The following is a 26,232-nucleotide window of genomic DNA, read 5'->3' on the forward strand; positions in this document are numbered from 1 at the left end:
CCATTGCCAATAACTCTTGCGCGCGAGTACGCGCGCGCGCGGGTGGGTGGGTGTTCAGCGATACTTGCATTTGTATGATTGGTGCGGGTACCAATCCGCCAGTATTGGGTCGACTACGTCTGGTGCTCTGCGATTGCTCACTTTGCGCTGGGTTGGCATTTGCCTCCAGTGCCTTCTTTAGCTCGTCGAATCTTGACATCAGCGTGGCCACTTGCTTTTGGGCCTCGGCCTTTTCTCTGCTCTCTTGTTCGCGCTCCCTGTTTGCCTTGTGGAGGTCCGCTAATGCTAACTCATACATAGCGGCGAGATCCTATCCTGGTGACAGACTTCTGCTTGGTCGGGCCTCCGCTGCAATTTGAGTCAGCGGGACCTGGGATGTGTCCTGGGGTTCCACGCTAGGGTTGACCAGAGTGTTGAATAATGCACGGTTAATGTTAACCACTGGGTTAACGTTAGTCGTGGGGTTGGCGAGATGGGGGTTGGCGGGATTGTCCGCCTGCTCTTCAGCGTTTGCCCCGCTACCGTTAGTCATGATGATTTTGTGGTAGGATGGCCTTTTGTTCAAGGGTTCCCACAGACGGCGCCAATGTTAATGTCTAAAATTGAGCGGTAGCCCAAATCTCAGTTAACGCTGGTCCGGTGGGCGGATCGCTACTTGTAATGTTCTCAGAGCTCCCGCTATCTGTCAAATAAAATACAAAGGGGCGTCAGAGGGAGACCACATTGGGCGGTCTTCTCTTCTCTGATGCCTAAGTTAGTCAATGTATTTATGTTGACAGAATAACAGTAGGTAAGTAGTAAATGCGTAATTAATTAGGAGAGAGGAGTGGACCTTTCATAGGTGGAGAAGAGACTGATCTCTTCCTTATTTTCGATGTGGGACTGATATGCTTCAGTTCCCAGATTCTGATGCTTCAGCGAGGCTGTCTTGACGCGGCGTGTGGCGGTGCGTCGGCGGTGATCTGGGGGTGATCCGGAGCTCAGGCAGTAGCTGCTTGGCAGTGTTTTCGTAGGTCACACCGTTGGTACCGCTGGCGGTGGTATGAGCGTGGCTTATTATAGCTAATTATGCTTTGACAATTGCTCATATAAGTACATCATAGTAGTCATTCATCTTCAATGAATTTTTCTTATTTTTATTTTTATCTCTCATCTATCTTTCATAACACTATTCGATCATGAGATCAATAGGTCATTCCCATATTGATTTGCACTCAGAGATGGAAATGGAATTACACTACAATAATATTCAAGGTCGATAATGAAGTAATGACAGAATATTAAGAAACCGAAACAAAAGCTAGGGGTTTTATATTGGATGTCGACAAATTTGATTTTCCCTAACAGAATACAGAGAAGAAGAACAGGATTGATGCGTGAGTTGGGAACTTCTTATAGAGGAGATCAAGTTACTTGAATGCGGCATTGCGGTCACTAGTAGCAGTCGGCAGAGACTAATATTCTTTATCTCCACAACACTAGCAATTTTGTTTTCAACATTTTCTAGAAGATTCTTTCAAATCCTCAAGGTGTCAAGTGAGACCAATCAATATATATTTTTTAGTTTTAGAAAAGCAAGGATTTGAACTTATAACTTCTCTAACACCGTAGATAAATAATACAGTTTTGTCGTGAGACCAAAAATGATAAAGTTTTGGGGTGCAAAATGAGATAGACTTGATATTCAGAAAGTAATCTTTTAGTTTAAGGTTGTGACCTGGTCTTTTGTCTTTTTTTTTTATCTTTTTCTTTTGGCAATGTAAGGTCTTGGTCAAATGTGGCAACTAGCTTGGGTCGTGGTCAATGTATTGAGTAATTAGAGCAAGTTCACCTGTTGGGTCATCAGGTCACATACTATTCACTGCTTTTTTAGTGTTTATTTCCACTGTTTGAGTCAGGGGCACAGTTTCTAATAAGACCTGGGTCACCAGGTCAGCTTGCAGGTCACCAGGGTGACCCAGAAAGTGACCCATGATGACACATGGCGACCCAGGGCATGAAATACACTGTGCCCGTGACGCAGAGAGTGAAAATACACATAAAAATCAGTGAATAGTAGGTGACCCACAAGTGAACTTGCTCTTATGCAAATCTCTGTCTAGAAAACCGGTTATAACAGGTATCTCCACACGTGCGAAAGCCACAAATTCCCCCCGCCCCATTTAAAGCTACAGTCCTGGTTGAAGATCGGATCTCGCACCGGTAGGCTTTCTCTACCGTTGGATTGTCACGAAAGTAACAGAGGCCAACGGGTTAGCCGGTCATCAACTCTGGACCGTTCCTTCAAATCACCTCCCCATCCGGCGGGTCCACGTATATCTCAATCACGTGCGATGCACGTGAGCACGCACTCAGCCAGCCTGCATAGCATGCAGCACACATCACAAATTTATGATAAAAACAACCAAGAGAAAACAGACAACAAGGAAGAATTAATGATGAGTTGGGTGAGAGACACGGTCCTCACTCTTCCCGGTGTTTCGTGTACCTTTCTTCTTCTGTTGGCTTTGATCTTCATCAAGATAGTTCACAAACTATGGTGGACTCCAACTCGAACAAAGAGATTCATGGCTTCTCAGGGAATCAGAGGTCCTTCTTACAGACTCATCCATGGAAACAACAAAGAAATCAGTAACATGCTAAAGGAAGCCATGAGCAGGCCCATACCGAATTTATCACATGATGTACTATCTGCAGTTCAACCTCACATTCACTCATGGACCAAGAGCTATGGTAATTAACCAACTCTTAACTCAAAATCAAGTCTTACTTCAAAGATTTGGTCTGTATTTTTATGGTCACTATCTGCTACAGGGAAGAATTATCTACAATGGTATGGTCTTCAACCAGTTTTGGTCATTACTGAACCTGAGTTAGGTAAGGAGATACTCAATAACAAAGATAGGGTTTATACAAAACAGAAGCCCAGTATCTATGTGAAGAAGCTATTCGGAGACGGCATTTCCATGGCAGAAGGTGAAAAATGGTCAAAACTGAGAAAGATTTCCAACCATGCCTTCCATGGAGACAGCTTAAAAGTAAGTTCCTTTGTTGCATGTATCTCTGACTTAAAAAAAAGTCGTTTAATTTATGCATAAATAGTACTACTTACTGGTGAATGGTGATCCTTGCAAAGATTAGTGTAGTAGTAGACTATTAGGTAGTGGTAGTTGTCTCAATTGTTTATAAAAGAAGAACAAATTGTAGGACAATTTGCTAATTGAATTAGGGTGTTGGGTTTTGCTTGAGTATGATTCCAGACATGATAGCTAGTGCTGAGACAATGCTCGAAGGGTGGAAAAAGCATGAAGGAAAAGAGATTGAGGTGTGTGAACATTTTAGGTTGTTGACTTCAGAAGTGATTTCTAGGACAGCATTTGGCAGCAGCTATTTAGAAGGGAAGAATATTTTTGACATGTTGATGAAGTTAAGCTCTGTAATATTCAAAAATGCTCACAAACTCAGGGTTCCTGGCATCAGGTAGCTTCCTCTAAATTGAAGGAATTGTTGTTCCTTGTAGATATTGTTGACTCTTCTTTTATATGATGTTCTGGATTACTTGAATGAAGATAGACTTTTTGATGTCAACTGCTGAATGTAGTTACTCTCAAAAGTCTGTCTTCATTCAAGTAACAGTCATGCTTAGTGTTAAATTCAAAATTGCAGCAAGTTTTATAAAACCAGTGATGAGAAAGAATCAGAGAAGCTTGAGAAAGGAATAGGAGACACCATACTAGAGATTGTTAAGAAAAGAGAGAGGGAGGCAGTGACTGGAGAAGAAGGCAGCTTTGGGACTGATTTTCTTGGATTGCTTTTAAAGGCTAGCCATGCTACCAATGACAAGCAGAGAATTTCAGTGAATGAATTGGTCGAGGAGTGCAAGACATTTTACTTTGCTGGACAAGAAACGAATAACTCTTTGCTTGTTTGGACTGTCTTTCTTCTGGCCCTCCATCCGGAATGGCAAGAGGAAGCAAGAAAGGAGGTCCTGCAGTTATTTGGCAAAAAAACTCCAAATCCTGATGGCCTTGCCAAACTAAAAACGGTAAGAAAGTCAAAAACTCTGCCCTCATGTATATGTTTGCCCAAATGGGAGAAATGTTTTAGTTAACCGTGAGTTACGATCTCAATATTTTATTTTCATGCAGATGAGTATGATCATCAATGAGTCTCTGAGGCTATATCCTCCTGCCATTGCCCTTGTACGAAGAGTGGATAAGGAAGTTAAAATGGGAAACCTCATTATACCTGCTAACGTTGAATTGCTTGTCTCAATTCTAGCACTTCATCATGAACCTCAGTTCTGGGGACAAGAAGTGAAACATTTCAAACCTGAGAGATTCTCTAAAGGTGTTGCTAGTGCTACTAACAACAACATGGCTGCATTCTTACCGTTTGGAATGGGACCTAGAACTTGTGTTGGCCTCAACTTTGCCACCATTGAAGCAAAGATTGCTCTTTCAATGATTCTACAACGCTACTCCTTCACCCTTTCCCCAGCCTATGTCCGCTCACCCTTTCAGTTTCTCACAGTTCGTCCACAGCATGGACTTCAAGTAATTTTACACTCAGTATGAGTTGCGAAGACCGAAATTTCACGTAAAATCTTGCATTCCATATATAGGATATTGTAGCCTGTAAAATGAATAAACTGTTGTAGAGAATTGTAATTGTGTGTTTATTATTGATAATAGGAGCCCTTTATATAGGGAGTTACAAGGTACCCAAAAGGTAATAGAATCCGAATACAATTGAATACCTAGAACACTTTCCTATTACAACTCTAAACCCCTAGTTTGTAGAGGCACACATTGTTGTAGAGAATTGTAATTGTGTGTTTATTATTGATAATAGGAGCCCTTTATATAGGGAGTTACAAGGTACCCAAAAGGTAATAGAATCCGAATACAATTGAATACCTAGAACACTTTCCTATTACAACTCTAAACCCTAGTTTGTAGAGGCACACATTATGTCGATATCCTTCAACACTCCCCCTTGTGCCGCTCAAACTTGGTGATGACGCTTTGATTGTTGCCTCGTTAAAAACCTTGCCAGGTAACAAAAACCCTGTGGGACAAAAATAACCCTGGTCGAAGGACTAAAAAAGCACAACACATCCTTCACTCTTCGAGATCGAACATGTAGACATCATGCCTCCCCTGATGTCAGTATCTCCCCCTGATTGCTACAATCATGGGAGTTCGGATAACTTTCTCAATCCGATGCTCTTCACATGTTTCTCGAAGGTGGATTTTGGTAACGACTTAGTAAATAAGTCCGCTACATTATCCTCTGATCGGATTTGGTTCACTTCAATATTTAGAAGTGCTTGTTGTTATTTTGATGTAGGGGAGGAGGAGCACGGAAGGTGGCATTTTGCCTTGTGGGGTCCGATCCCACACTTCCGTCATTTCTTTTCTCTCTGTAGGGATAGAACAAGCCCATATCAATCGTACCTCTCAAATATCGAAAGATTGTCTTTATACAAATCTAATGGCGTTGCGTTGGAGCGGGGCTATATCTAGCCAACAAGTTCATAATAATTGAGGTGTCCGGTCTTGTATTGTGCTAAGTACAATAATGCGCCTATTGTACATAAGTAAGCACTTATGCTATTTAGGCCTCGTCAACGGGCTGGGCCGGGCTTTATTATAAATCAAGGGATCCAAGCCCGTCCATCTATAGCGGGCCTTGCGGGCTTTTTCGGGCCAGACCTTGCGGGCTTTTTCGGGCCGGGCCTTGCGGACTTTATTTATAAATAAATATTTAAAGACACTAATATTTTTTTTTTAATCAAGGTTTGAAAATTCATTGGATAATGATCATATACAACCAAACGGAACAAATCTATATTGTACCAAAAAAAAATCTATATTTATATATAGACACTAATTTATTTATAAATAAATTTTTAAAGACACTAATTTTTTATAATTCTATATTTATATATCATACACTCCAAAGAGCAACCTCTAGCAATTCAAAGAAAATAGGAAAACCGACCGTTAGATGTGATTACTAGAATAAATTATACGTGTGGTTAAAAATTTAGTCAATTTCACCATAGTTTCAAACCCGATCGGATTAGTCAACCATAGTCACTTGCATGTTTTCTTGGTTGACCGATGGCGTGATGACTGCAAAACTTGCTTATTTTTTTACATCACGTTTGTAAATATTTCATCGATGGATGTGTGCGGACATAAGATAAAAATTTCAATTTTTAATTACAAATACGTTGGCCTATACTAATTTGCCTCCTAAAGTTGTATGACTTATACATTGCATTTAAATGGTTGAGGTCCATTCCAAAGCAACCATGAAGTGGAAGATGAATTTGGAGAAACCAACCGCTCGATGGAGAGATTGTAATATTTTATGGTGGTTGTAAAAAATCCAGCCAATTTAATTCTCGTTTCGAATTCGATCAACTAGGTCAAACTTAGTTACTCTTATAAACCTATATTTATATATCATACACTCCAATGAGCAACCTCTATAAATTCAAATAAAATGAAAAAACCGACCGGTGGATGTGATTATTACAATAAATTATGAGTGTGGTAAAAAATTTAGCCAATTTCACCATATTTTCGAATCCGATCGAATTGGTCAACCGTTGTCACTTATATGTCTTCTTGGTTGACCGATGACATAACAACTGCAAAACGTGCTTATTTTTTCACATCAAGTATGTAAATGTTCCATCAATGGATGTGTGTGGACATAAGATAAAAATTTCAATTTTAATTACAAATACGTTGGCCTATACCACTTTGCCTCCTAAAGTTGTATGACTTATATATTGCATTTAAATTGTTGAGGTCCATTCTAAAGCAACCATGAAGTGGAAGATGAATTTGGAGAAACCAACCGCTCGATGGAGAGATTGTAATGTTTTATGGTGGTTGTAAAAAATCCAGCCAATTTAGCTCTTGTTTCGAATTCGATCAACTAGGTCAAACTTAGTTACTCTTATAAACCTATATTTATATATCATACACTCCAAAGAGCAACCTCTATAATTCAAATAAAATGAAAAAACCGATCAGTGGATGTGATTATTACAATAAATTATGAGTGTGGAAAAAATTTAGCCAATTTCACCATATTTTCGAATCCGATCGAATTGGTCAACCGTTGTCACTTATATGTCTTCTTGGTTGACCGATGACATGACGACCGCGAAACGTGCTTATTTTTTCACATCAAGTATGTAAATGTTCCATCAATGGATGTGTGTGGACATAAGATAAAAATTTCAATTTTAATTACAAATACGTTGGCCTATACCAATTTGCCTCCTAAAGTTGTATGACTTATACATTGCATTTAAATTGTTGAGGTCCATTCTAAAGCAACCATGAAGTGGAAGATGAATTTGGAGAAACCAACCGCTCGATGAAGAGATTGTAATGTTTTATGGTGGTTGTAAAAAAATCAGCCAATTTTGTTCTCGTTTCGAATTCGATCAACTAGGTCAAACTTAGTTACTCTTATAAACCTATATTTATATATCATACATTCCAAAGAGCAACCTCTATAAATTCAAATAAAATGAAAAAACTGACCGGTGGATGTGATTATTACAATAAATTATGAGTGTGGTTAAAAATTTAGCCAATTTCACCATATTTTCGAATCCGATCGAATTGGTCAACCGTTGTCACTTATATGTCTTCTTGGTTGACCGATGACATGACGACCGCGAAACGTGCTTCCTATCAAGTATGTAAATGTTCTATCAATGGATGTGAGTGGACATAAGATAAAAATTTCAATTTTAATTACAAATACGTTGGCCTATACTAATTTGCCTCCTAAAGTTGTATGACTTATACATTGCATTTAAATGGTTGAGGTTCATTCTAAAGCAACCATGAAGTTGAACATGAATTCGGAGAAACCAACCGCTCAATGGAGAGATTGTAATGTTTTATGGTGGTTGTAGAAAATCCAGCCAATTTGGGTCTCATTTCAAATTCGATCAACTAGGTCAAACTTAATTACTCTTATAAACCTATATTTATATATCATACACTCCAAAGGGCAACCTCTATCAATTCAAATAAAATGGAAAAACCGACCATTGGATGACATTATTATAATAAATTATGAGTGTGGTAAAAAATTTGGCTAATTTCACCATATTTTTGAATCCGATCGAATCGGTCAACCGTATTCATGACATGTAGAATATATATGCACATATTCTATATAGAAGTATGAGAACTTCCAATTTCACCATAAGCCAAATTACAACAAATTCACACTCACACGAAGATACACACACACACACACACATATATAACATATACATACATACATATATATATATATATATATAAACACACATATATAAACATGTCTAAAAGTCCTAAATCTTCAATAATGATGATGCGGCACACTGAAGATTTTCAAATATATGTGTTGGGCCTTCTAGACATGAACTTGTAAAAGATGTTGCAGATTCCCGTCCAAGCTGAACTGCCTTCACTTAAATTGCCATAACTCCTTCTAGAAAAGTCGGAATAGCAAACTATAAAATTCCTCAGAAACTAGACACATGGGGCTTTCCGTGCATATAGGGTACAGATTCTAATTCCATCCAAACAGTTCCCAGTAATTCAGCGAACTTAGGTTCTAGACATGAACTTGTAAAAGATGTTGCAGATTCCCGTCCAAGCTGAACTGCCTTCACTTAGATTGCCATAACTCCTTCTAGAAAAGTCAGAATCGCAAACCGTAAATTTCCTCAGAAACTAGACACATAGGGCTTTCCGTGCATATAGAGTACAGCTTCTAATTCCATTCGAGAAGTTCCCAGTAATTCAGCGAAGTTAGGTGTTCTGCACAACAATTTTCTGTGTTAGTTAGCTCAGCTTAGCTTCTTTTTTTCTTTCTTTGAAACACACCTACAAAGACACTAAACTAACTAACTTAAATGAACCATAAATAAGGAGGACTACACATATATACCAAGACTCCAAGAGAAAGAGGCATAGAAATATAAGAAAATATGAGCACATCAACATACATATATAGATATATATATATATATATATATATATAATATATGATAGTTTACGGGCTTTTACGGGCCGGGCCTAGCGGGCTTTTGGGGGGCCGGGCCTATGGGCCGGGCAGGGTTTTTGCGGGCCTCCATCGGCCCACTGAGGAGGGCTTTTGCGGGCTTTTTGACGGGCTGGGCCGGGCTTTTAGCCCTCAGGGCCGGCGGGCCTCCATCGGCCCACTTGATCCGCGGGCTTTTTGATGAGGCCTAATGCTATTAACACGTCTTCGTCATCATCCCTAGGACGAAACGGATCCCTTTTAGGGCCAAGACTACGGACGACCATGGTGCATCTTTGACTTTGTCAAAAATGCCTAAGCATCTACTGACACGGTATACAAGTTCTGAATCTAGACAAAACCGTATTCTCCCAAGGTCCTTCCTCTCAAACTCGGATTTCAGGTGTTCAACGGTTTTCCTTAACTCTCAAGGGTTCCAATTATGTTTATCAACATAAACCGCGACAATTGCAAATCCGGAACTTGTCATGGAAACGCGTGGGCATAGTTCATCATATCCCTTCCCAATCAAGTAGTCATTTTAGTGAGCATTTCAACCTCGTTGCAAATACGCTCCGTGGTCTAGAGCCACTTGACTTGGGTAAATGAAGTCCACAAGAACCTTCATTATATTTCGTATCTAGATCCCCATAGAGATGCGTAGTGACCACATTCGTAAGCTGCATGTTCAGTTATTTGGAAACTACCAAACTGACAAGGTAGTGGAATGCAATGACAACCATTACGAGAGAATATGTCCTCTCGTAGTCGATTCCAGGGCATTGTGAGAAACCTTGCGCCATAAGGTGAGATTACCATCTCTTTTTCTCATCACGCTATCTAACGAAGACCTATTAATGTCAATAGGTTTTATTTTAGGAGGTGTTGGCATCTCAGGCCCGAAATCCTTTCTCTTCGTTAGTGAATCCAATTCAACCTGGATCGCATCTTTCCATTTAGGCCAATTTTCTCTACGTTGGCATTCTTCAACGGAGTAAGGTTCGATGTCATTGGTCTCAACAATTCCACGTCCTCATGTATACTAGTGTAGTTCGTAGAGATCTCTATATTCTCAGGAATTGGTTCTAACATTGAGGCGTCCCCCAACGATGTCTCTTGAACATAACCACAATCCAAAATATTCTCATGAGACAGACTTTGAGTATCAATAATCAATGGATTAAGTTGTGCCAAACTCGCTCTCTTCTTAGGGCGAGAATCCATCGAACCTATAGGTCTCCTACTCTCTCTAGTGGAACCCATGGCCTATGACGCCATTATGCCACCTTTGTGGCGTCACCATACCATCATCCATAGTGGTGTTGCTGTACCCATCTTCTCTGGGTGGCACCATGTCCTCTTGTGGGGACATCAATCCTTGCAGGCATGTTTGCCGCAGGTATATGTGATCTCGTCACTTTTAGGGGATCAAGATGAGACATAGTGGGGACAGACCACGACAATTCCTGTCGTTCCTGTTGAACATTGACGTTCTAATCTCCCCCTAACGACGGGAAGACTGTCTCATCAAAGTGACAATTCACAAATCCAGCGAAATGGAGATCGCCTATCAAGGTTTTACGTAGCAGACTTATAGTTGGAGGCCTATGGCCAACACAAATATATATATATATATATATATATATGCATTCATTGCAATGACTCATGTTGATGCGCTGTGGCGGCGCAATTGGCACATAAACCGTGCACTCAAATATGCATAAGTACGAGATATTTAGACTCGAACCCAGTCACTAGCTGTAACGCAAATAAAAGTTGAGTGGATGCTATGAGTCGTAGATGAATGAGCATAGCTGCATGCGATATTGCATAACCCAAGCGGAAATATTGGTGCGCATTACCAAAGTCCGGGCTACCATCGTAGTCTTTTAATGGTGGCTTTTCCGCTAGACCAATTGGGTGTGTACATGGGAATATGATACTTGATATCAATACCCAATGATATGCAATAGTCATCGAAAATTTTCGATGTAAACTCTCTAGCATTTTCAAGTCAAATTGACTGAATGGGATGATCTGGGTAGTGAGCCCGTAGCCATATGTTATGCTAGGCGTGTAGTATAAGCAGCATTATGAGTGGATAATGGCACAACACTTGACCAGCGTGTTTGCGTATCAACCAACACCATAAAACATCTATACGGTCTGCAAGTTGGTTGATCAAATCCACAGAATTCCCTTAGATTCTTTGTGAGAATGGAATTATTTCCTCAATCTCCTTTGCATAGGATGGTCTCAATCCTAAATAACAGGCTTTACAGAATGAAACATGGGCCTTATAATCAACCAATGAAGGTTTTGGTTAAGCCACAATGTCACAATGGACTTGAGAAGTAGGGAGAGGAGTTGAATAAGGGTTTATGGCGTCAATGCCATGTATTTACCGCAGGGGGTAGGCGGCACCGGCCATGTGTGGTCGGTCTTCGCACAATCATGGCGCGATGAGGCGCATGTAAAGCTCCTCGAACCAATTCTTGGTTCTTACTTTTCTTCGTTCTAAAGTCTTTAATACATGGATCATCATGTCAAAGCCTCTATATGTCAGAATCCCATAAGTCGTCTCTCATGACATGGTTGGATTCAATAACTAGAATAGTAGTTGCATACAACCCACTAGAGCGACACATAAGTTTCTCTAATACTCGTTTATGTCCGTAGTCATTAGAGGTGATGCAAAGGAACTCTGTCCATTCTCATAATGTGTTTCCACATGAAAACCATTGGCTCTTATATAATAAAATTCGAATTAAGGTATGTCCAAGACATTAAGTAAAAGAATTGACACTTTATTAATAGCCGATGATTACATCAAATTTTCCAAAATCTAATCCAAAATAAAATCAAACTAAGACACATTGTAGTCACTCTATCCGTTTGGTAACTCCAATCAAATATGACCAGGAAAGTAGAGAGAGATGTTGGTGGAGCGAGGCTCTCTTAAGTACCAATAACCTCAATGACTTTCCTAGACATCACATTTTATTGGGTCCGCCACATAAGAAAGAGTTAATACAATTGTCATTTATTGACTAAGGCATATTGGCATTACAAAAGTTCTTGGAAAAATAAAAGGACTAATCTAATTAAAGTCTGTTGTATCCTTGTGCACTTCATCTTCAGCTTTGAAGTCCTCTATGGTGAGATTGACATCTCCACTATCTTCTTCTTCTTCTTCTGCAAGGTACACTTCTTGCTCCCTTAGGTCCCTGTATGCCCTGTATCTTACAGCTAGTTGCTCGCTTGCCTTGCATTGCTTGAACCAATGCTCAATTGATCCACATCGATGACACACATTATTGTGGTTGCCTCCCTTTAATTGAGATGCACGTTGTGCATGTTGACGGCGTTCCCTAGGAGGGTTGGTGCCACCACTACGACCCATGGCGCCACCACCACGGCTAAGGATACCACGACCCCCTCTCCCACGTGTGGCATTACCACCACGTGTATCCACACCAAACTTGCGGTTATATGGGCCCATACGTCCCTTATGTCCCTCATTCTTAGGGTACCGCTCCTTGCGCCCTCCTTTGGGTGCATTATGAACTCTCTTTGTTCCAATGGGCCTTGAATTATAATTCCTCACGAGTATGTTATCATGTTTCTCAGCTACAGATATAACATTGATAAGCTGATGAAACCTCGTGATCCGTCCAGCATTGACTTCAGTAGGGTATTGCTTTGATACCACAATGGCTGAAATGGCGAAGGTGGAGAGATTTTTCTCAATTAGCTCTTGCTCTGTGACAGGTTGTCCACAAAACCTCAACATGGACTATATGCGAAGAGTTTCTGAATTATATTCAGCAACAAACTTGAAATCAGCAAAGCACAGATTGTTCCATTGAACCTTCAAGTCAGGGAAGAGGGAATCTTGGACATTGCCAAAGCGCTCTTCTAACGCTACCCATAGCTCTCTTGCATTCTTGATCGACATATACTCCAATATGAGTGCCTTGTCCATATGGCGTCGCATCAAGATAACTGCTTGAGCATGCTTTGTAGGTGTTCGCACAAACACAAGATCCGGGTTAGGTGCCTGGATTATGGGTAATATTCCCTTTGAAGTGAGATGGTTCTCAACATCGGTTACCCAACTGTGGTAATCCGAGCCTGTTGAGTCAAGCATGGGAAAGTCGAGTCTAGGTTCATTCGACATCCTGAAAATAAGAAGAGAAGATATATTAGTTTAGGAGTTAAACTTCCACGAAAACTAAAATAATAAGATTTCCGAGCTATGCTACCAAGAAATCAATTTTCAAGAATCTCTTTTGGATTAGACCAAACAATGATGTTTTAATATGGTCACAATTTGATGCTTGCGGACGCTCTTAGTCCAAGCATTATGAACACTCTTAGTTCATACAAACACTCTTAGTTCATACGAACACTCTTAGTTCGTTAAGCGTGAATCCCCACAATTCCGCTTTGTTAAATACTCAAAACCATTTGGTAACATATATTCCAATATTCTGCAGAAAATAAAAGAAATTTAAATACAAGAAAGCAGCAACTTTAATTACAAAAACTTGCGTGATGATTTTGGGCTTGAGAACACGCGCGTGTTGGAGCAGGTGTGTTTTGGGGGCAGCAGCAAAAAGATGGTAGCAAGTAGCGGCAGCAGCAATCAGCAGCAGGTTTGGCAGCAGTTTCTGCAGTAGTTTGGGCAGCAGTTTGGACAGCAGCAAGCAGCAATTTCTGCAACAGTTTTGGACATCAACAAGCAGCAGTTTTTGCAGCAGTTTTGGAGAGGCTGTAGGAGGTTGCGGTAGGAGGCAGGGGCAGCAGGAGGCTGCGTCTAGGGTCGGAAAAACTGCGGCAGTTTTTGGTGTTTTAGGGTTTAGGTTTTTTTTTTCTTTTCTTCTTTTTCGGCTAGGGTTAGGGCTCGTGCTGATAACGTGTTGTAGAGAATTGTAATCGTGTGTTTATTATTGATAATAGGAGCCCTTTATATAGGGAGTTACAAGGTACCCAAAAGGTAATATAATCCGAATACAATTGAATACCTATAACACTTTCCTATTAAAACTCTAAACCCTAGTTTGTAGAGGCAGACATTATATCGACATCCTTCAACATCAACATAACTATTGGTATTTTAACTTTCACACCAATGGTGGCATTTGTACCAGTTCATGTTCTAGCCCTTCTCAGTTGCTGACATATTCCAAGGATTTGATTCCAAGGCAATAGTTCTGGGTATTTGAGTCTTGCATAGGTGATTCCATTTCAGTTTTCTGCAACTTAATTTGGCTAAAACTTGGGTAGGGTCTTGAAATTGCTTTTGGTTTTTTGACTCTTTCTCTAAAAACCAATTGGAAAAAGTTCCATGTGATCCATAAGCACCTATAAATATCTAAAGTCAACAGAGGCTTTATAGAAACTTACCAGTTTATGGTAGGGACTAGGGAGACTATTGGAGGATTTCTTACTTACATAATGAATTATACCAATAATAAACGACCATGATTGGAGTAAGATCCACGTCATATATTTATTTAGTGCCATCAAGATGTGGACAAGATTGGCCTCTTGTATTTGTCATACTCGTTTGCCTGCCGAGTATAAAAATCAATAATAATTATCAACTAACAGCAGCAAACTTAAATAGCCGACTGAGCTGGAGAATATATGACATCAAAGATGATAATGATGTTAAGGTTTCTCTGTCTGTTTCTTCTTCTCTTAGTTCTAATCAAGGTCTTTTACAAACTATGGTGGACTCCGTTTCGCATTCAGAATTTGATGATTCTGCAGGGAATCAAAGGTCCTCCTTACAGACTTCTCTATGGAAACGCCAAAGAAATCATCAACATGCAGAAGGAAGCCATGAGCAGACCCATAAGTCTATCACATGATATATTTTCTAGAGTTCAACCTCACATTCACTCATGGACCAAGAGCTATGGTATTCACTAACTCTTAATTAGTTGACTATATATCGTTTATATAAATTCTGTTGAATGTTTTAAATAAGTCTAAGAGCTATGTTACACAGGGAAGAATTTTCTTCAGTGGTTTGGTCTTCAACCAGTTTTGGTTGTTACAGAACCTGACTTGTGCAAAGAGATCCTCAATAACAAAGACGGAGTTTATCCAAAACCGACGCCTAGTGTCTTTGTGAAGAAGCTATTTGGAGATAGCCTTTCCATGACAGAAGGAAAAAAATGGGCCAAGTTGAGAAAGCTGTCCAACCTTGCCTTCCATGGAGAGAGCTTAAAAGTAAGTTACACTTCATAGTCGTATCTTACAAGAATATGTACGTTTAGATACCGTGAGTTGTGGCTGTTGGTTATTTGTGAAACTAACATCGCGGAAGTCATGGGTTAGACTAGGATTGTACCATCCATATATAGGTCCTTCAATCAAAATGTTGAAACCAAAATGTTTTAGTTTAAAAGGTTTCAAAAACAGAGAGTTATCTATAAAATTCTCCTATGTTTATGATAAGAAGAATATTAAACTTAATAGTTATATGATGGTATTTTGTTACAAGGCTATGTTTCCAGAAATGATAGCTAGTGCCGAGGCGATGGTAGAAAGGTGGAAAAATCATGAAGGAAAAGAGATTGATGTGTTTGAAGAATTTAGATTGTTGACTTCAGAAGTGATTTCCAGGACAGCTTTTGGCAGCAGCTACTTAGAAGGACAAAACATTTTTGAAATGTTGATGAAGTTAAGCGTCATAGTATTCAGAAATCTTTTCAAGATCAGGTTTCCTGGTATGAGGTAGCTTCCGAGAATCGATCTTTCTTTTTAAGCTGTTGAATGTTCTTTAGTTGGTTGATACATGTCACTTCTCATTCAAAATTGCAGTAAGGTTTTTAGAACCAGTGACGAGATTGAAGCAGACAAGCTTGAGAAAGGAATACGTGCCTCCATAATGGAGATTGTTAAGAAAAGAGAAGAAAAGGTAACCAGCAGGGAAGAAGAGAGCTTTGGAAGTGATTTTCTTGGCTTACTTTTGAAGGCTCATCATGACACCAATGACAACCAGAGGATTTCTATAGACGATTTGGTTGAAGAGTGCAAGTCGTTATACTTTGTTGGACAAGAGACAACTAATACTTTGCTTTCTTGGACTGTTTTTCTTCTGGCACAACATCCAGCTTGGCAAGAGGAAGCGAGAAAGGAGGTGCTGCAGTTATTTGGAAAGCAAACTCCCAATTCTGATGGCATTTCCAAACTCAAAACAGTAAGAACATCAGTAACTCAATTAACACACACACACACACACACTCACACTCACACAAATACATACATACATACATACATATATATATATATATATATATATATATATATATAATGCTTGTCTAATTGACAGAAATGTGCAATTAAGGTAGTTAACTAATCTTGGTTTGCTCTCGTGTTTTTATATTTTGATGCATGCAGATGAGCATGATCATTAATGAGACTCTAAGGTTATATCCTCCTGCTAATTTTCTTGGAAGAGAAGTTGCAAGGGGAGTCAGACTGGGAAAAATCCTGGTTCCTGCAAATATTGAATTGGTTATCCCAACTCTAGCACTTCACCATGATCCTCAATTATGGGGACAAGACGTGGCACTTTTCAAACCAGAGCGATTCTCTGAAGGTGTTGCTAAAGCTACTAATGATAACATGGCTTCATTCTTACCCTTTGGAATGGGACCTAGAACGTGTGTGGGATTCAACTTTGCCTCCAATGAAGCAAAGATTGCTCTGTCAATGATTCTACAATGCTACTCATTTACCCTCTCCCCGGGTTATGTCCACTCACCTTTTCAGTTTCTTACGCTTCGTCCACAATATGGAGTTCAAGTAATACTGCACTCTCTGTGAGCTGTGAATAGATTCCCTAGAATATCTTGCAGTTGGCATGGTGGATATTCTTAGCTTATTTATCAAAAATGCTTCTCATGCATCAACTGATTGTCATGAATCAAAACAGTGCTTAAACACCAGTCCCAAATCTAAATTAATAAAAATCACATTTCTCAGTTAATATATGCAATCCACCAGTAGTGCCATGTACTGTCTATACAAGGTTAGCCTTTCTAGGTTTCTTACATATGCCAATGCAATGGCTTGTGGAGTTGTTTGTCTTGTCAGTGTAATTCTGATAAATTTTTCTGTCACTTGAGAATTGGTATTTCCTAAAAAAATTGGAATTTTTATGTGATTCATGAAGCCCCCTATATTCCTGTAAACAGCTAAATACCAATTTATAGTAAGGGAGATTAATGTTGATGCCTAAAATACCAGTCTATGGAAAGAGTTCTATATGGTCCATCAAACACCTATAAATATCTCAAAGCAACAGGCCATACAGAACCAATTAACCGTACCAGATTCTCTTCGACTAGAGGAAGCCAAAAACTGAGTTCTGCATCTGGACTCAAATAGCAACAAATCCTCAGCTGGCTTAATGTGAGTGACAAATACCGAAGTGTAAGACGCTGCTTAATGTGAGTGACCACAGTGATACTTTTCACAATTAGTAAGTAGTTGCGTCAAACAGATCAAAATTCTGTGACCAAAGTGATAATTTTGCCCAACAACAAACCCTCAGCCGACTTGCTCTACCTAAGACAAATACCAAAGATCTAAAAGAATGCATAAGGTTAAAAGTTGAGTACCATCTTTGACAACTACGATGTATCTATCCTCTTGGAATTAAAGACATGTAATATCTCTCTGTGGACAAGTTTTGGCTTCATGTTTGTCATACTCCTTTGCCTGCTGAGTATCAAATCAATAATAGTAATCAATCTAAGAGCAACAAGCTTAAATAATTGATTGAGCCAGAGAAAAGAAACACAATAAGGAGAATCATGATATTAATCTTGATATTACAATGTCAGTGTAATTGTCAGTGTATTAGAATCATGATATTAATCTTCACAACTATCATTTCCACAACTCAAAGCATTTCAAAATAATATAAATCATCTTCCTCACAATATATTATTTTCTTGAAAGAGTCAAATCTCAAAACAATAATATGATCAACATCACTAATATTGTTTACACCACAAGATAATTCCACCAAGATACACACACACAGAGACACACACATACACACACACGTACTCATTCTCTTAGGAATGTAACTAATACCAACTATAGTTAACAGTTTAGCAATAAGACCAAAGATAATAAAGTAACTCCATTCGTAAAAAAACATAGTAAGATTTACTCACATCAGAATCCTGCTGCGTCTTCACACAAAGATGGCGCATGGAACATACTCTGTTCCAGCACCTAAGAAAAATAAGGTCTCAACTTAGTGCCCAACGAATAACGAAAGCATTTAAAGTTTGAATCACGCACTTGAACTAAAAACCGAAGATTTCGTCAATTGAGACAAAACTTCATTCAATACCACCCAGGTTCTCTAAAACGCTCCTAGGATTAATCTGTCAACAAGTCGATCCAACGTTGAATCCTCGTGAATCGAAAACCAAACGAACTGAGACTACGAAAAACCTAGCATGTTACAAACGAACGAAAAATGCCACAACCCATATTTCAACACGCTAGCTCGTATCTACGAGTAGAAGATAATAGAGCAAATAGTAGCTCCAACAAAGCCCTGACGCATTGCCACAAGTGGCTGCTCGTGAGCTCCACGTGCCGCCACAATGGCCTCATAACGAGGTCAATGTAACCGTCTAGAATGAAGATCAAGTTAAGATGAACAGCTTTCATACCTGGGACTAGGGCCGATTTGGCCTAGATCCCCGCTGAAAGCTAAACATTTCAAATTGGGAATCGGAGCTCCACACTTCAAATGGAGTTGCAAGGCTGGTATGGGTGGAATCAGCAAGAGGAGAGCTTCAAAATCCATGTGGTTTCGAGCCAAACCATCGCTGCAAATGAAAGTTCCAATCGGGTCTGCCGCGCTGTGAAATCGAGGTTCGATCTGCCATGTACAGTGTGAATAGGAGGAAACCAGCTCGGAGGGGAGGACGACAAGGTTGAAGCGATCAAGTCTGTGGTGGTGGCATCGTTGGAGAACGCCAGACGGCTGAGATAAATCCGGGTCAGGTCAACCAGATTTTTTAGAGAATTAGGGTTTCAAATTTTTTTGGAAATCTTTCCAAAAATAGAAATATGATATTTTCTGACCAAAATTCCTATTTATAATAAAGTTTCCAAAAATGGAAAGAACTACCGTTGATCATAACTTCTTTCTCCAATTTTCGCGTGCCGTATGTCCACGAACTTATATCGACTTGCTCTACGACTTTCATGAAGAAAGTTTTTGAAGAAACTCAATGAATAAAAAGTCAACTCTTGACCACTCGAAATAAAACGTTTCGAATAATTATTTGTCCGAAATACTTCCGCGTTTTATTTCGAGTAATTATTTGTCCGAAATACTTCCACTTCACCACAAAACAAATGAAAGGTAACCAAAAAGGGGAAATGATCATTTACCCAATTTCAACAACAAAATTGCCCACTTGCTCCACTAACAGTTTTTTAACCCCATTTACCCAAAACACTCTAAAGGATTATTTCCCTACTACCCAATTATTCTTTTTATTTATTTTTGGGACATTTTTGCCCTCTCCTTCTTTCTCACTTAGAGAGAAAAGTCATCCTCCACCTTGCTGTGCTCCAGTGACCAGTGGCCGGCCGCGGACTCCGGTGACTGGTGACCTGAATCCGGCGACCGTTCACCGGAATCCGGCTACAGGACTGGTGACCGGATTCCGGCGTCTAAATTTATTGCCCCCTAATAATACCCAGTAACCATATTATTGCCCCCCAGTAATCACATTATTGCCTCCCAATAATCATATTATTGCCTCCCATAATCATATTATTGCCCTCCAGTGAATTGCATAAACTCCCATACACTACAGGCACAATTGATCAATTTATATGCATATTATTGCCCCCCAATACTCATATCATTGCCTCTCAATAATCTTATTATTGCCCCGCAATAGACATGTATAACTACTCAATAAAACTTTTTTTTTTCATTCTTCTTTCTTCTTTCCTTATAAGCCTTCTGCCAAATTTACCAACAACAAAAAATAATAGTTGCCGCAATGGATAGAAAGAGAGCCATGAAAATAATACTTGCATAGTTGCTATGACTACTCCTCTGACCGCCACGTCATCATTCTCCTTCTTCTTCATCATCGTCTCCATCAACATCTCCGTCTCCATCTCTCTCTCTTCCATTTTCAAACCCCACCAGAATCCCCCAACCCTAGAGCCCAACACGACCCTAGATCCTCGTCCCCAAAACTATGCCGTCCGATTCGTCGAGTACAAGAAGTGGGAGGATCTGAAATCGAGTGTGTCGGCGGAGGGATCGGATTGGATCGACAGGAACAATCTGGCCAAGGGGATTTCGGATTGGTCCGGATTGTCCACGCCTGTGAAACGCCTAGAGGTGGCCGGACGACCTGGAGGAGGCTTTTCTGAGAGGAGAGAGAGAGAGAGAGTCTGGCAGTCGGCCGGAGGTAGAGAGAGAGAGAGAGAAACTGGAGGTGGAGATCGGGGAGAGAGAGAGAGTCTGAGAGTCTGAGAGATGAGTTTCAATTTAATTAATAGGGGCAAAACTATCAGTAGATGTTAGAGTAGGTAAATTGGGTTAAAAAACAGTTAATGGAGCAAGTGGGCAATTTTGTTGTTGAAATTAGGTAAGTGGTCACGGCCCCAACCAAATAATCACCCAAACCAACAACTTATTAATTTCCGGAAATCATCTGAAATTAATAACTCGGGGTATTACAACAATAAATTCAAGATAATTAGGGGATTAACCAAAGAATTTTGAAAACCTTAGCCTAAACCTTAACCTTAAATCGTAGATAAGGTTGATTGGTTAGAAGAAGAGGAGAATAAAATTACTTCCGCGACCAGGTAGGTTTGCTCCTGGAGCTAATAGAATTCGTAGCATTCTCTTTCGTCGATGATTTGTTTGTGGACCTCGTTGAGCTTCTTCTTTATGGTGGCGTGCTTCTGCCCTCCCATATAGACGGGTGGGAACAGGGGAAGTGGGAATATTTTAGTTAAAATTTGGACATTAGGTCAAGAACCCTTTAATAGTTAAATTGGAGATGGTTGCAATGCTGCAAGTATTTCATGCGCAACTGTCCACAAGGTTGGGGATTTTGCTTTAGTACTTGACATATATTCGTTTTTTTGGCAAAGTCGTAGTTAACATATTCAGGGATTCAAGTATACATGTGGTGGGTTTTCTCAAAAAAAAAAAAAAAAAAAAAAAAAAAATATACATGGTGGGCTTTAATACCAAACAATATTATACAATAATATTAATTAGTTCATTGGCCTCATCCCATAAACGCTCCCCACCCCCACACCACACACGACCTTCATAAGTTGCTCGCATATTATATTTCCTTGCGGCCGTCGAATATTATTTGCGTGTGTGTATAGATTCTTTTCATGAAAATCATCCTTGTTTAGATCAATATCTCAAACGGTGGTCTTGATCAATTTTCAAATATCACAAAACCAGTACGTCGTTGGTAATAATCTGGTGGTTCTGAACATGGTTTAACAAATAAATATGAAAATACCAAACCAAAAATGAAGAAGGTCGATTTTCTTTTCTTTATTTTATACCGTACACCTTTTGCTGATGGACTTGCAACAAATCCGTAAGATATATACCATCTATTTATATATCCAGTAACATCCCATTATTAGTAGAAAGAAAAAACAAAAACAAAAAAAGAGAAGCAACAATTACATTATAGAAACTGAGAATCACTCCAAGATGACGATCTTAAGCATTAATTAATAACTCTGCAATTCTTCCTAATTTCTCCATCATCTCCTGTTTTGATTCCAATGTCACCCATTTTCATCATTGACTTACCAAAGCGAGCCATGAAGACATGGAAATTTTGGAATCTTCTTGCAACCCAAGCCGCCCGCCGGTCAGTGAGCAGGGCAGCATCTGATCCGAGCAGGCCTTTGTTCTGCCTCAGGCCCACATAGTAGTTGCTGTCGAAAGAAAGTGAGCTATTTTCGTCAAGCTCTACGGTGGTATCCGGATTAGGTCTACTGGGGCATTGTGTTTTCAAGAACTCTGCATATGCTGTATCAAGTGAGGGGTCTATGTCCCCTTTTCCTGTGAAGTTCAGTCTCCTTGCAAATACTACGCAATGTGCTACTCCGATGGTATGCGCCCCTACACAATTTATTTTGAACTTTAAAGTCATGAGAATGTCATAAAACACACGGTTGTACATCAAAAACTTTCTGACACCTTGATTTCAAAAGAGGCTTGGAATGAACTTACAAGGTAATCAGAGTGAGTTAAAGGGGTTTAGGGATGGAGATGAACTAGGGCTTGCAATAAACCAGGGTTTAGGCTAAAGTAAGGTCGGAAAATATATATGACGATTATATATACCTGATAAGGCAACAAGATCTATGTAGTTAAGCCCTAAACCAGCAAATTGGTCTTGGAGTGAGGTGTAGTTTGCACCTCCGGAAGGCAAGTCCCTTGCAGCCTCCGTGGCAAGTGAAACTCTTCCATCTTTCCTCCCTCCAAAAACCTGCCACATGGACCTGCCAAACTGCACATATGCCAAATATTCATGATCATCAACATTAATATCAAATCGATCCCTACATTATAAATACATTGTTATATATATGCTAAAACATATTATGACAATGGAGCTACGAACTTGGTAAGAAACAGCATCTCTGGCTGCCAAAGCAACTATATCAGCACACGAGACGATATCGGGACACTCTTCTTCTAATTTGGCTTTTATTTCGTCAATAACTTCATAACCTCCAATCGACCGGTTTGGTCTTGCATCCTTCTCCGCCGTGTTGCCGTCCGTTGAATCTATCAATAGCGATGCATCACATCCCTACGTACAAGAAGATAATATAAAAGCAAGTTAATTACTTTCCAAATTTAGGAGTCTTTTCATCGTCATCATCATCATCATCGTCATACCACTAAAGCTACAACTTCCAGCAAATTAAGAATGGTTCATTATCAATTCAAACAATATATGAAAAAGAAAATGATCGCAATTGTCTATATTATTTGTGCACACATAAAACAAGGTGTGTATATAGAAGGTTGATAATGCGTGTATACCCACCTGGACAAAGCAATCATGGTAATGCAGCCGTAGAAGCTTAGCTGCGAAGGTAGGGTTTGCTGCAACTTTGCTCCATGTAATGTTCCTCACTATTCTTCCAAGTTGCGGGCAACTCTTGCGGTAGAACACCGGACTTAGCTGACCTCCATTACAAGAACTAATAGCTAGAAAAACAAGAAGTGAAACCAACACAACGTTTACGTTTGCCCTCATATTCTCTGGCAACAGAAATGAATTCTGAGAATGTATGGCTGCAAGAAGCAAATGCCAATTGTTTTTTGCTGGTTGAATGAAGCAAAGCTCTCTATTTATAGGTAGCTAGCTGGGGACAAACACATTTTCGAACTTGATTCTTTGTTCCTTGAGGTATAATCTGAAAACATATTTAAATCTCTTTGTCAATGCAACTGCCTTTCATGATATAGATGATAATTGAAATATAATTGATTAAGAGAGTCAACTACTACTAATTAATACTAGCTAGCATAGCCAATCATTGCACTTGTTTCAATGAATCATGGCTTTGTTGCCAAAGGAAAAGGAGAAGAAAGAGTACGTAGCTAGGTGGAGAGAACGTAGACACTAAGTGAAACTAATTGGGTAATGAAAGTCATTACAGAAATAAAAACCTAGATGCATGGGTTTAGTAAGCTAGGTACCCTTGACGAACGTACTGTTACAATAATCAATCTGTATAGTCAATATTCCCATATATATGAGTATATGACTGAGACAAAGATGGATTAGGCTCGATTGTGATATTTGATATTTCAATTGGTCCAGAACTACATGCAGGTTTTAATTATTACTTAAGCGAGAAAATTTCAATGTTCATGCATCAATTGGTAGTTACCTTTCTTAACTATTATTAATGTTCTTCGTCTCTAAATAATTAGTAACATGATTGTGCACGTCCCTAGATCGAGTATATATCTACGTACAACTGTCTTCTGTTGTTGCCTTCAAAAAGACATCATTATATGAGCGGCTGGCATATGTATTATACAATAGCATTTTAACGGTTCTTGGAGAGATATGCAAAAGTAGTTGATGTTAGAATAGAAAGGAAGCAAATGATTTGTTCACATTTGCATTTGAATAGTTAAGTTAACAGGGAAGACCCAATTTTCGTTTTTGTTATAATTAAATAATTGTTTGCTGTTGGTGTTGTAGAGATGAGACTCTTGTAATAATATAGTTGTTGTATTTTTCTTTTTCTTTAAATTCTTCATACTGCGGAAGTTCATCAGAAAATAATAATAATAAAAAGAAAATGCTTGAGGTCAAGCGCTTAAGGTGTATTTAGATGTATACTCAAGTAGATCTGTAGAATCATGTGTATAATCTAGAGACTTTGTAGGTCGTATCTCAATACCAATTATCTAATGAGCCACCAGTTAATAAGATCGCTTTGATCTCTATCTTTTGATTCCCAAATTGCCGCATTTGCTACCGGCAAAGATAGAAATGCCACCAAAGCACATATTGTAGATCATAGCCATCCAAATCGCTTGCATTCAAAGGTTGAAATATATAATGTCAATCGAAATCAAAACACAGCTAATGATCAGGCTGTGACAATTGCAATTACTATCAAGTTTAGAAGACCTAGCTAGTTCCACGCCCAAGGCGAGTTTTTCTTGCCTATTATACCTTTTTTTTTTTTTGAAATAGAAGTTGAATTCATTAGATCAACAGCAATATGGCTGAAGTCTACCAAAACTTATATAAGAAAATCCGGAGTAACCTACCTAAGCTAAAGCAAACCTTTAAAGATCACTGGGACGCTCACATTTAAGCGAGTCTATACAAGAATGAAAAAACCTCGCCTCCTACGAAAAAGAAATCATTCAACTAGCCCTCACTTGTCAATCACGTAACTGTGGTACAAGCAAGTGACTAGAAGCGTCATAGAAGACTCATAGAAGTTAATCCAACCTCACATAGACTCATACCCTAACATATTAGGGCCCAGATTTTCTTGCCCATAGGCCCAAACCCAAGCTAAACCTTGCCTAGCATGAATAGTCTCTTGCCCCATCAGCCCAAAGTGGAGCCCAGGCCTAAAGACCCAGGCCCAACCCCAAGCCAACAAGGGAGAAACATTCCAGTCCAAACAAGCCGGAGCCCGGATCCTCTTCTGCCACTCCGCCTTCACCACTGCCATCAATTCTGGCGGCCTTCCTGCCCACAACATGGGTCCGTCCACCGACGTCTGGTTAACACAGCTGGTTGGAGATCGCCTTGAGCCGCTGCACTCAAAAACCAACGTCTCAAAACGACAACGCCCAGATCGAAGCACCAATCTACCCACCCGAGCAACCGGCCTAGTCAACCGCCGCAACCAGAGCCAACAACCACCCGCCGTCGACGCTGCACAACGCTCAAAGACTGGATCTAACCCAGAAAAGACAAGATCAGAGAGGCCTCTAACCTCTCGCCGCAACTCACGATCAACGCTGAGACCCCGTCCCACACCGCCGCCGTATCTCGCCGCTCCACGATCGCCGCCTTGCTTGAGGGAAGACCGCCTTGCAAGATCGCTGCCGCTAGGTCGAAACCTAGGTTTCGAAAAACCGAGGTCGCTCCGAGAAGCTCGGAGACCCCCTTGACTCATTGATTGCTCGCTCAACTCGTTACTTGAGATCTTGCCTATTATACCTTAAGCATTCTAAAAACAAAAAAATTAACTAAACTAAAACAATAAGTAACAAAAAACAATATGATCGACTAGAATCGGATTGCTTCTTCTTTTTTCTTTGAAAAGTTTTAGCTGATACTATGTTTCAATAGCAGCTAGTTCTAATGGTTATTAAATACAGCAAAGGATCAAACATCTGCTTAGCTATACAAAATTAAGTAGATGCATTTCTGATGCCTTCTATTTCAGATCTTGGAAATGTTTTTTTTTAATTTTTTTATTATCAAAACAACAAGAACTATTATTAAAGAGAAAATATTACAGACACCAAAGGCCCAACAACAACAAAATAGAGGCCCAAACACATAAACAAATACAAAGCAGTTAAAA

At 39.6% G+C, this 26,232-nt stretch overlaps 3 protein-coding genes across 4 annotated transcripts; 2 read left to right on the top strand and 1 right to left on the bottom strand.

Moving 5' to 3' along the window:
* Window positions 1-2,415: 2,415 nt before the first annotated feature.
* On the top strand, window positions 2,416-4,723 carry LOC112198406 (cytochrome P450 CYP749A22). 2 transcript variants are annotated; one of them, XM_040518439.1, is made up of 5 exons: window positions 2,416-2,733; window positions 2,815-3,038; window positions 3,230-3,480; window positions 3,667-4,045; window positions 4,149-4,723. In XM_040518439.1, the coding sequence occupies exons 1-5, from the start codon at window positions 2,436-2,438 to the stop codon at window positions 4,575-4,577; spliced, it is 1,581 nt and encodes a 526-aa protein (XP_040374373.1). In that variant the 5' UTR covers window positions 2,416-2,435; the 3' UTR covers window positions 4,578-4,723. The 2 variants fall into 2 exon arrangements, with proteins under 2 accessions (XP_040374373.1, XP_024195286.2); XM_024339518.2 differs by having other exon boundaries at window positions 3,248-3,480.
* A 9,965-nt stretch (window positions 4,724-14,688) lies between these two features.
* LOC112197798 (cytochrome P450 CYP749A22) lies at window positions 14,689-17,092 on the top strand. Its single transcript, XM_024338654.2, has 5 exons — window positions 14,689-15,004; window positions 15,095-15,318; window positions 15,593-15,825; window positions 15,913-16,291; window positions 16,492-17,092. Exons 1-5 carry the CDS (start codon window positions 14,728-14,730, stop codon window positions 16,918-16,920), a joined length of 1,542 nt encoding a protein of 513 aa, XP_024194422.1. The 5' UTR covers window positions 14,689-14,727; the 3' UTR covers window positions 16,921-17,092.
* Window positions 17,093-21,672: 4,580 nt separating this feature from the next.
* On the bottom strand, window positions 21,673-23,517 carry LOC112201169 (peroxidase 24). The gene is made up of 4 exons (XM_024342201.2): window positions 23,202-23,517; window positions 22,770-22,961; window positions 22,490-22,655; window positions 21,673-22,264 (listed from the first exon to the last, which is right to left on the bottom strand). The coding sequence occupies exons 1-4, from the start codon at window positions 23,412-23,414 to the stop codon at window positions 21,864-21,866; spliced, it is 972 nt and encodes a 323-aa protein (XP_024197969.1). The 5' UTR covers window positions 23,415-23,517; the 3' UTR covers window positions 21,673-21,863.
* Window positions 23,518-26,232: the final 2,715 nt, after the last annotated feature.

The sequence above is a fragment of the Rosa chinensis genome, chromosome 4 (genome assembly GCF_002994745.2).
Source record: "Rosa chinensis cultivar Old Blush chromosome 4, RchiOBHm-V2, whole genome shotgun sequence".
NCBI classification, from domain to species: Eukaryota; Viridiplantae; Streptophyta; class Magnoliopsida; order Rosales; family Rosaceae; genus Rosa; species Rosa chinensis.